General features: G+C 34.8%; 1 protein-coding gene across 2 annotated transcripts in view; it reads right to left on the reverse strand.

Annotated features, from left to right (window-relative positions):
* Positions 1-12030, reverse strand: part of EGFLAM (EGF like, fibronectin type III and laminin G domains) — a 119412-nt gene that overhangs the window by 14781 nt on the left and 92601 nt on the right. For both annotated transcript variants that reach the window (XM_026715848.2, XM_087927371.1), the window contains exons 14-18: positions 11507-11632; positions 9204-9447; positions 5941-6052; positions 4013-4129; positions 2606-2786 (exon numbers count right to left, since the gene is read on the reverse strand). In XM_026715848.2, coding sequence (XP_026571633.2) covers positions 2606-2786; positions 4013-4129; positions 5941-6052; positions 9204-9447; positions 11507-11632 — 780 coding nt within the window. The remainder of the gene's footprint in view (positions 1-2605; positions 2787-4012; positions 4130-5940; positions 6053-9203; positions 9448-11506; positions 11633-12030) is intronic.

Consider the following 12030-nt stretch of genomic DNA (forward strand, 5'->3'; position numbering starts at 1 on the left):
GAACTTAAGAACAAGGAGGAATCAGATTATTACGAAATTTGGAATTGTTGGTATAATTGGCTAGAAGACAGACATGAAATTAATAAATAAAGTCAAATAAAAAGGTATGACGGAAACTAGTAACACTACATGTAATTAGATTTGTAATATATAATTAAATGAAACTTTGTATTATATGTGTAAAGTAACAACCGTGAATAAATATTTTAGACAATTTGAGAGATGTCAGATTGAGCGAACACTGTTTTGCTTAAGTTGCGATAAGCAGAAAGTTTGATTTTACTATATTTGTATAAATTTGTTTAATAAAGTATTTTTATAAATAAATAAAAAAGAATAAGTCTGTCAGTTCACCTGAGTCCAAAGGACAGACTCCTTTCCCCCTTTACTTTTGTAAATAATTCTTTGGTGGTCTTTGAGGTGTGACTAAGGAAGGATTTGTTCTAGCTGTCAAATTACAAGACAGCCAAAGAGTAGCAAAGGATTAGATGCCGCATTTGCAGCAGAGGCTGTTAGCACAAAGGAGGATAAAGTTACAAGGCTATAAATCCCCTTGTTTAAGGGCATGAGCTAAATTCTGCTGAATAAGACAAGAGGAAGTTTTTCCTTCTCATGTTCTGGCAGCACTGAACTTTTTAATTCTAGCTCAGGAAGCTTCAAAGTAACCTGAGCTCTGAGATTCATCAGAGGTGGTATTCGTTTAGGAAACTAACAATATAACCATGGGAATTTGTAATGAGATAAATTTGGCTTATCCGAAATTGGAGAAAGATTGGCACAAGCTAAACAAATGGGGGATGGCACACCACAATTACTATTTGTGTGTGTGTCTGTCTGTCTGTGTGCAAAATTCAGAAAAGAAGCAACATTCTGGGCAGCATTCCAACCGATAAAATGATAAATTTGGAGATGTATAAAACAATGTCAGCGACAACAAAAAACACGGATCTTTGGGGTTCTGAATTATTATTATTTTTTTAGAATTATCAGCTGCAACTGATAATGAATCAAATCTCTGTCTGCAAAATCAAACATAGATACAGAAAAATTACTTGATTGCCCCTCTCCCCCCATTATGGTTCTGTCTGTCACTGTGAAAGATGGCAGAGAAGGCATTCAGCTTGGTACAAATCAAAACAATGAGATTTACTTGGAAATATAAAGTTTCTCAAGTGAACCTTGGTAGATAGTCAAAAATCTATTTCCCCTTTTTAATGCACACAAATGCTCTTGGTCAACCTGAAAATCAATCTGGGAGCTGATTTAGGTTAGGCAGAGAGGCAGTAGATTTCATTGATTTATTTACTTTTATTAACTGCTGGCTTTGATCCTCTAAATCCCTAAATGGAATGGAACTACCTTATTTGAGGAACGGCCTCTCCCCAATTGTATCAGTCTGTCCCATTACATCCATCAAAAAGGGCATGCTGGGTGTTCCAACATTTAGGAAGCTATATTTGATGGGTCTAGCCAGGGTTAGGGGATTTTCTTGGCTATGGTGCCTGCCTTGTGGAGTAGTCTTGTTCCCTAAGGCAGCCTGGCATCTTACCCTTGACTTTCCAACGGTCCTTCAAGACCTGGCTGAGCCACAAGGCCTGGAGACACCAACTAGTGAATCAGCTCCTTTATTATTAACATAGCTTATTATTTCTTTTTTTTATTCTGTGTTTTATCATTTTTTTAATGTTTCTAAAGGGGACTGCAGAAAAAACAATTGCTACCAACCTGCCTTGCATTGAAGACCTTTATACTGCACAAGTCAAAAAAAGGGCTGTGAAAATAATAGACCCCTCACATCCCGGACATAAACTGTTTTAACTCCTACCCTCAAAATGACGCTATAGAGCACTGCACACCAGAACAGCTAGACACAAGGACAGTTTTTCCTCGAACGTCATTACTCTGCTAAACAAATAATTCCCTCAATACTGTCCAGTTATTTACAAAGTCTGCACTACTATTACTATTAATCTTCTCATCACTCCTTATCACTCATCCCTCCCACTTGTGACTGTATGACTGTAACTTTGTCATTTGTATCCTTACGATTTATATTGACTGTTTCCTAGTATGATTTGATCGCTTATTGTACCCTATGACTATTATTAAGTGTTGCATCTTATGATTCTTGACTCTTGATGAATGTATCTTTTTTTTATGTACACTGAGAGCATTTGCACCAAAACAAATTCCTTGTGTGTCCAATCGCACTTGGCCAAAAAGAATTCTATTCTATTCTATCCTATGATAATATTTGTTGCTATTTGTGAATGATTGTTTTCAGCTTTATTGTATGCTACCCAGAATCTGTTGTGTTGTGGGATGGGTGACTATATGAATTTGAAAAATAAGTAAATTTAAAAAAATGAATGAACTTATTGCATAATGCTTTAACAGGAATTTATGTGTGAACTTTATGTCTAATCAGTGGTTATTAACCTTTCTGTGCCTCTTCTGTAGTCCTGTTTTTTATAACACAAAGCATATTGTATATGATTCAACAGCAAAAAATGAATAGTATGACTAACATTTTCCTGTAAGGGTTGGGAAGTAAAATCATTCTTAGAATATACATGGAATTGCTACGATTATAGCACTATATTACCTTTCTGGCAGTTTTGTCCTTCAAAACCCAAAGGGCAATCACATTCATACCCATCTTTCCTGGGCACGCAGGAGCCCCCATTGTCACAGGGGGCACTCACACAGGGATGGACCGTGTTCCCTAAGTTGACTCCAGCTGTGAAATCCTGCTTCGTGTCTATCGTCCGGTCATTCAAAACTATCTTTGTTTAAGAGATAAGAAAGAAGCTTTAAAGTTTTCTACTTGAAGTTTCTACTCTATTACTTTATTTATTATCCATCAAGTGAATCTTTTATGTTAAGCCTTTTTTATTCAATCAAAACTAGAAGAGGAAAAGAGTATTTGGAGAGGTCAGCCTAACATCTGTTTACTTTCATTTAGTAAGTTACCCGAAAACAATCTTCCAAAGGATTCCACTGTTTATCCTTATAAGAGACAAGAATGTAATATGAATGAGCACTTTGGGGATAAGTAATCAAAAAGCCTTGACTTAATTCCAGGGTTGTTGTTTTTTTTAAAAAAAACAAAAACAATTGAATCAGTCTTAGATATTTGATCCCTGAACTGTAGAAGAGTTTGTGCAAGACAGAAGTTCGCAAAAGTTCATCAGAGATGTAAAACAACCTTCTCGACAGAAATTTCAAAACAGAATCTTCCTGAACCCTGACCCAACACTTATTTAAGTCATCATTTCCAGGGAAGTGTGCATTTAAAAGGGAATATAGCAACCATGTACACCATTTACTTCTTTCAGAATTTATACTGAACAAACTATTGTTCAGTAGACTGGCTTTGGGTACTCTGAAATGATGGATTAAGAAATTTTAGGCTGCAATCATATCTTTCTAAAAGGTGGGCCAAATGTCTCTCAGCAAATAAGCTTCTGTGGTGGTACTTTTCTGCTATCAAGAAAGCATTACCAAAGCCCCTGCAGACTCTCATCCTCAAATTGACAATCTGTGCTAATCCTGGAGGAGGTACCAAAATATTCCCATCCTCTAACTTCAGAAAAACTGTAAAATAAAGCCAAATGATTTCATTTGGTTTTCAGAGGCTGGGAAATAATTTTTAAAAAGCTATGGCCCTCCTTCCTATCTTCTCAGCTGTATGTTTGTCAGTAGATTTTGGATTTATTAGAGGCTTTGGCTGCAGATTGGGCAATATAAAAAAATGAATTAAAACTGGAAGATGCTCAAATCATGGCCAGATGCCTACATTCTCTTCACCCTGAAAATGTTTACATGCCCAGTTCAGAATTGCATGTAATTCCATGTAAAAAGTCCATCCTGATCTCTGATTACAAATTATGATATTTGGATCTCTTAAGAGACCTTTAAAAAGCAACGGAATCAAACAGACTCAGATCTAGCATTAACCCTACAACTGTAAATAGTCAATAGTGAATACATTGTTTTGAAAAGCAGATACCTTCTGAATACTTCCAGAAAATGGTTTCAGAACGCCCGAGTTCTTTTTCACATCATCATAATTTGGTACTCCACCTATGAAGATCTCAGGGTTACATTTAATCTGTGTGAAAGCTCCCTGCCAATAAATAACAAACATAAAAATAAATGCAAGAGAAATAAAATATATCTCTAGCGGTAGAGTGAAGAATGGTTGCTTCTAGGATACTGAAGTAATGTAAAATGAAAATGGGACACTGAGGGCATATGTCTGGCTTTCCTTCACACAAAATGATAAAATTTTGGACTGAAGATGACTCCATGAAAAGCAGATCCAATCACAATAATAGCATGAAGAGTCAGCAAGTAGACCACTCTTTGATAATTCCTCTCTGGACAAGGAGTGGATTTGAGATTGCCCAGAAGTACTCCAGGTAACTATCCTTCATAAGGAGACCACAAGATAGCTGTCTCTGATTGATGTACAACTCTAGGAGGAGAGGAAATAACCAAGTGCTTAAACCATGGTGAGTGCTTTCAGAGAACATTAAATTTGCATACTTCCTTGTTTAATCACTTTGGAAATTTCTTGTTAACTGCTTTTTAGTTGTTAGGGAGCTGTGAATTGACAGGTTTTTTTAACTCCAGATGAATTCACTTTTTAGCAAAAGATATATTAACTATGATTTAATAGCTTTTTCTTTTTATAAACAGCAAAAGGGTGATTAAAACATTGATTTTAGAAAGTTAGAAAAGGACTAAGCATCCAGAGAAATTAGAAACAAATTGGTATTAATTATAATGAATCCTTCCCATAAGAAAATACTTTTGTTTTTTATTATTTTTAAATGAAAAATAAGATTTTAAAAATTAGAGGAACTGGAAGGAAATAAAGATAACAAAAGAGAACATTTAATCTTGATTTACAATTACAGAATGAAGTAAAATATTTTAACATTGGATATATTGAAGGATATTTTTGAATAATGGACCCAGCAGTTAATTTTAAGATTGCTTGCCTCTATAGAGTGTGTTGAAATGATGTTATGGTAGAGGAACGAGTTCTAGCTGACAAAATCAAGACTTGAAAGCGGATTTCTACAAGAATGACATGAAAAAAGATACTACACTGGACATACAAAAGAAACTGGTTTATGTCTTAATAATTAAAAGGGATATACAAATAACAAACATTGAAATGGCTTGGATGATTTTTCTACACTGGATTTACAAAAGAGACTTGTTAAAGTTTTGGAAAATTTTGTAAAAGTGGACAAAGAAAAGATGAAAAGAAATTCTGTTCTACAACATTATTTGAATGGATTAAATATTAAAATGTAAAGTTGATTTATTTGATCAGGGTCAAAAGAGACATGTTGTATTTCTGGTATCCCTTAATGAATTTTTGCTGATATGAGGACTGTGACAATGCTTCATGGATTTGTTTATAAATAAGAGATGGGATATGCGAAAAAGAGATCATTTTATTTTAAGAGATTATTACTAAATTATTAAAATTGTTTATGCTCATTGGGATTAAGGTAGAAAGTCATTTCTTTGTATGTTTATTTTTTCTTTATTTTTATTTCATTTTGTTCTCTATTACTCTGTTTTCCCTTTTTTTCCTGTGCCTTCCACTCATTCTTTTTTATTCTTCTATTTTTTCAGTTGTATTACTTTTTAGTTTTGTATTAGTTTTTATTACTGTAATTTTAAACTGTAATAAAATTACTATTAATAATAAAAAAGCTATTTTTAAAAAGTCACTGGCCTTATTTAGCCAATAAGTATTAGTACTTCATTAAAATGTATTGAAGGACTTTTTAAATTTTTGGTATCAAATTAGAAAACTTAAAGAGCAAACAGTTTAAACCCCACCCCCCAAAAATCCAAACTTCAAAATTAAATAAATCTCTATATTGTGAATATATAGATGAGATATTTTCTTACCTCTGCCATTCCTTCTACTGGAGTTTGTTGATCAACCTGCAAAATACCATTTTTTGCTGTGCGTGACACTTTGAGCTCATGCCACTGGTTCAAACTGATGGGGTCTTCACTTCTATTTAAAAGACAAAATGAAACAGTGATGTTTGATCCAAAGAATGGAATCACAGTGAAATACACAGTGATATCAGTTTTCTAAGATTGATCATGTAGAACAGGATCTTCAAACTTGACAGCTTTTAAGACTTGTGGACTTCAACTCCCAGAATTCTTCCTCCAGTCATGTTAGCTCAGGAATTCTAGGAGTTGAAGTCTACAAGTCTTAAACTTGCCAAGTTTGAAGACCCTTGATGTAGAAGATGTTATTTGCATAAGATGAGTATTTAGGTCTTGGTATCTCGAGTTTTAAGAATTTCATACAGTAGAAATGACTGCTGTTGAGAACTTGGAGTCCTGTGATCATTAAGAAGGAAAGAATTTCCCCAAACTAGTATCTCTCAGATCTGTGGGAGTAAAATCTATTAGACTCAAGCTAGGACATAAAGAATGTCAGCTGAATTCCACCATATCTGAAGGCTTCCATATTAGAGAAGCCTAAACAAAAATACTGTAATATTCAGCTTAATGCTATACTTAAAAGAAGGCATATACATGTCTTATGCAAAATGCCATAAAGATTGTTCTAATGAGGGATGAACCATAATATGGCAAGTCTAATCCAATGGTGCCTAATACTCTGCAAAACTTTCTTTTTTTGATTCCTGGTGCTCTCCACATGCAGTCTGTCGAAGCCCAACTATTCAGATCAAGAAAAGGCCTTTCTAGAATTCATTCTGAATATTTCTACTACCTACTCTTCACAAAAATGATATTACAAGAATCAACAAGGACATGATTAGGGTTTGGTTAATCTATTGGAGCCCAGAAATATCTATCACTATCCAATGACTTTATACCATTTGCCAATTTCATAGTTATGATGCCCACAGTGCCACTATTATGTGAGGCCAAGGCTTCATATGCAAAACAGAGATGTTAATATTAAAAATGGATGTTTTTAATTTTAGAATGTTTATTTTATGGTCATTCTAATTTTAGAATGCTTATTTTAAGGTGATTTTTATATTGTATGCCACCCAAATTTGGTGAGATGGGCAGCTTTATAAATGCAAATGAATAAATAAAAATAAATTGTTTTGCTTGCAGTTAAAAAACTTCTGAAATGATGGGTCTATTGTGTGCTAGAATTGGACTGCAGGCGTGGAATTTCCAGCAATGAGAAACTGAAATTGCTTCATTGTAAGGTACAGCAGAAGAGCTATTACTTAACCATCACTGTTTCAGATTAGTTTTAGGATCTAGAGAACTGCTTATTTTAAAATAGAAATTTCAGATACTCAGATAATAGTATATTATACTATTATGATTAGTTTCTAGCCATGATTTCTAGAGTTTAAGAGGCTCTGCAACTGTCAATCATTTTAAATAATCGGGTAAAATAATAAAGTAAATTATTTTAATAAAAGTATAATAAACCAACTATCAATCTCCCTGAGATCAGTCAAAGTTCCACAGGAAATAGAACAGCTGGAGAGCTTCGTCTGAATCATGAAATAAACATATACCATGAGACATGGGAATGAAATTGATTTCATTCAAATTTTCATATGAAACCTGATCAAACCTGAAGTTCCCAAGCAAATGCATACATCAGAATGCAATTATCCACTGATTATTTTTCTTTTTTTAAACTTTACAATGCATTATCTAATTATAAATGCATAAGGAGAATATTAAGGGGAAATTGATTATTGATTAGGTTGGAAAGAATTATTTGCAAAAGATATATATTGGGAAAAGTGATTGCAAAAAAATGCATACATTAAAAAAACGCTTCAGGCAAAATTAAAAAAAAACATTTTATACCAGGAGTGGGGAAGGAAGACCCTTTTATGTCTTGTGGACTTCAACTCCCAGAATTCCTGAGTTAGCCATGTTGAAGTTGAAGCCCCAGCCCATGGGAGTTGAAGTCCACAAGTCATAAAAGGGCTCCATCCCCGATTTACCCAGATGAAGGTTTGCCTATGTGGGCCCCAGGAAACAAAGTGAAATAAATTTGTGTCTGGAAAAAAAATTAACTTGATGAAAGTAAAATAAATGTGTCCATCCTGAACTAAATTATTCATGTTAAAAACTAAGGCAAAAAAAAATGTAGAAAGAATAAAATAGCTCCGCTATGAAGAATCTCTTAAAATGGGTGGATTGTAACAGATATTTTACATAACTTGTATTATTTAAATCAGTATCAGTCCTTTTTGCCCATGTGGTATTCTCCAAGGATATCCAATTACTTCACAATTCTAATTATGAAAAGAGGCATTGAGAAAGGACTGTTATTCACAATTGATGTGTGTGGCTTCCCACAGGAGAAATGTAAAAAGTATAAAGGTAATCCTTATAAACTGTCACTAATCTGTGAAGAGAAAAACAGCCAATATATAATAGATAAATGTAAATTAAATACCAGACATGGTAAATTTGGTAAATTTTTATAGAAGAGGCAGAAATGTCATGTCAATTCTAACAATACATAAATTTAAATTTTAAATACCTGTCATGCTTTCCTTTTTATCATTGATGAGCTCTTAACATTTCTCCAAGTATAAATACCTTTTTAAAATACTGGGAAAACAATAAACCAAACTTCTTGGCTGCCTCTTTTCCAAATTATCTACTCATGCCCTTTCGCTCAGGATTGTATGAACAATTAAGGTTTAATTATCCTGGGTAAATCAATAGATATTAGGGTAATCATCACACTGGATCAATAAGTAATAAAGACCTTGAGTAATAAGAAAAAATATGCACATTATATCCTGCTTATAATGCAAGTCCTCGTCGCTGAATGCTTTCTGCCTTCATTAATTAGGTTACCATTCAATGTCATTTTCCTGCGTGTGAATTCCACTGAAACCAGTGTGATTCTTTTTTTCTGACTACCCATGTTTAATTCCATGATCACAGAAAATTAATTAAATTGCAGATCAGTCCATAAGCCATTAAGGGTGCCACAAAACTATCAATCACTTATGGAACAAATTATTAAAACCTGATCCATAATACATCTACCTTCGTAACATTTGGTTTTTGGATTTCATCAAATTACAAATGGTTCACTTTAATTACCTATTCTTTTGGATGATCCTTATGGGAAAGAATTGAAATAAAGAATGTCATAGACAAATACTTTTTAAAAAAACGTTTACCTGATAATAGCAGTTCCTGAGCCGCAGTCAAACCTGAATTCCACATAGCTGTCCACAATGCAAATGGACAGGAAGTCTTTGCTGCCTGTATCGTAACTATACAACAGGACACCGTTTGCTACATCTGGTCGAAACGTGATCTCAAATTCCATGAAAGAAAGATAGCTGACTGGGTCTAATGGCCAGGGGGTAACAGCAAAAGATTTCAGTGTCTCATTGAATTGAGGTATGGTGAGGGTGAAAACTGAAAGGCCCAAACAAAGAAAAGCACATTAATCCTTAAAATGGCCACTTATAACTTCCATCTCTTTATTTGTGGTTTAAAAAAAATCAACATTTCTTAGCAGGAATTAGTGCTAGAGACTATATCAGGTAAAATACATTATGGATGTTTAACAATGAACAACAAACTTAGGGACTGCCTTGTTTAGCAACCGATTGCAGTGAAGCCCTTTGTGGCAAACTTTTACAAGTAGCTTTACAATTAATCCTCACGTTTATGACCTTCTCAGGTTGGTAAAGCAAGGGGAACTGAAGTAAGATCCTAAGCAAGGTGGTTGTTTCACTTAGCAACTTCTTCATTTACTGTCCTAGTTGCCAGTCCAAAATGTGAGAACCATTTGTAGCTTGATTTATTCACAGAAAGCTATTAATCAATTGTCAGGACATGGGCACTTGCTGCGGTAGAAGAGGAGTGAAGAAATACTAGCTATGTGCCTTAGAGCTTGGGATGCAAATATGTATGAACAAGATTTGCTGTATGATATCACTCCACAGATTATCATTTTGATGTAACATTGGTTCACTGTCTATGCCACAGTGATAAAATGTTTAAATATCTGTGACATTTTTACAGGAAAAAATTGTTGTGTAAATCCATGATCAAGCTAGTCAAATCTTTCAGAAGATTATTTTATACAAAATATTCATTCATTGCCATAAAGTAATATTCAACAAAGAAGACAGTGTGCATAGTGATGGTTCACAGGGTTACGAATGAAACAAGGAGAACTGTTGCAGGAACTGGGCATGGCTCGTCTGGTGAAGAGAAGCACCAGGGTAGACATGATAGCAGTGTTCCAATATTTGAGGGGCTGTCACAGAGAAGAAGGGGTCAATCTATTTTCTAAAGTGCCTGTAGGCCAGACAAAGAACAATGGATAGATGCTGAACAAGGAGAGATTTAACCTGGAAATAAGGAGAAACTTTCTGACAGTGAGAACGATCAACCAATGGAACAGCTTGCCCTCAGAAGTTGTGGGAACGCCATCATTTGAGACTTTCAAGAAGAGATTGGACTGCCATTTGTCAGAAATGGTGTAGGGTCTCCTGCTTGGGCGGGGGATTGGATTAGATGACCTATAAGGTCCCTTCCAACTCCGATTATTTATTATCTGTTAAGGACTTTCCTGCTATAAGTGATATGGCTTTTGTTACTATCTGACCACAATAGGAAGAACTGGGAGCTAACAGAAACAAGATGAAATGAAGTTGCAGGATCCAATCTGGGTTGGTCACCAGGACCAGAGTCCGAGCTTTCAGTCTCACGCTGAAGCCCATCCTCAGGGAATTTCTCTCTCACCACATTTTGATGAGAGAGGATGAGTTCCAGAATGAATCTGAAAGCTCAAAAGACTAAACCTCTGGTGACCAATCTAGATTGGATCCTGCAACATTATTCTGGGACACGTATATTTGTTTTCATTCACGGAATGGAATTTACAATAATTGAAAAGGAACAAAGAAACAACTAGAGAACTTCACACAAGTTGTTAAAACATAGCCTTTCTGACAAAGCTGAAATAAGCTAGAACAGAATTTGGCATTCCATTCTTCCCCACACCCATCTACTTCTTCTTCAAGGCCAGGAGAAGATTTTGGCAGACTTTTAAATATTGCAGCATTTAAGATGTCAAACAAAGAGCCTAATTTTAAACAGATCACTGAACCTGTAGTTCTCTTATCTAACAACATGTTCCTCAGACCAAGGTCCTTGGTTCAAATCACTGAGTTCAGACAGTGAACATGAACAGGAACATTTTTTCTCTTAGTTATGGAAAAGGAGAGGGAAAAGTATATGCCTAATGTTCTCTTCACTTTCATATAGAATCATGAGGTCCTAAGAACCCTTTGAACCAGTAATCAATTCAACAATAGGGTATTATTCATGGAAGCCACAGGATCACTGATATGCAACAAATATTCTGTAAGTATGAATTGAAATGGGTGTTTTCCTGAATCAGGTGCTCTGTAGAAATTCTGGAGTACCACTCTATTTCTAGCTGACATAGACATCTGCTCACCTTCTTCACAGTGGCGGCCTTTAAATCCAAGTGGGCAAAGGCAGATGTATCGATCTGCTTTGCTGGCTGTGCAGGTACCACCATTAATGCAAGAAGCTTCATCACAAATCCCACTGCTACATTCACCTAAAGCAGGGGAAAAGCATAAAGCAGTGTCTTATCATTCAAGTAAGTTAGGTTAGATTTGATAGATGCCACTTCATGATTGATTGATTGGACAAGTGTGCACTATCTCAAGAGTTCTTGTTTTCCATTATAATGTCTTGTTCCCTATATAAACATGAGAGTAGACATATAAATGTGTCACCTTCTAGGTAATGCCTAAACTAATTAAGAGTATATTTCAGGCTACAAGAGGTTTCACAAAATGGTAGCAATGAAGCAATAATTGCAACATTTTTCTATAAATGACAGCTTGCCAAATTTTATACTTTTCATTAGCTTCTTTCTTGTTCTTTTGGTTCTAGATTAAGTGCAATATTTACTTCAGTTGTCTTATTTTTTCTATGTTTGATAGGACCAGG

The sequence above is a fragment of the Pseudonaja textilis genome, chromosome 2, assembly GCF_049901715.1.
Source record: "Pseudonaja textilis isolate UNSWEBS1 chromosome 2, rPseTex1.2, whole genome shotgun sequence".
Taxonomy (NCBI): Eukaryota; Metazoa; Chordata; class Lepidosauria; order Squamata; family Elapidae; genus Pseudonaja; species Pseudonaja textilis.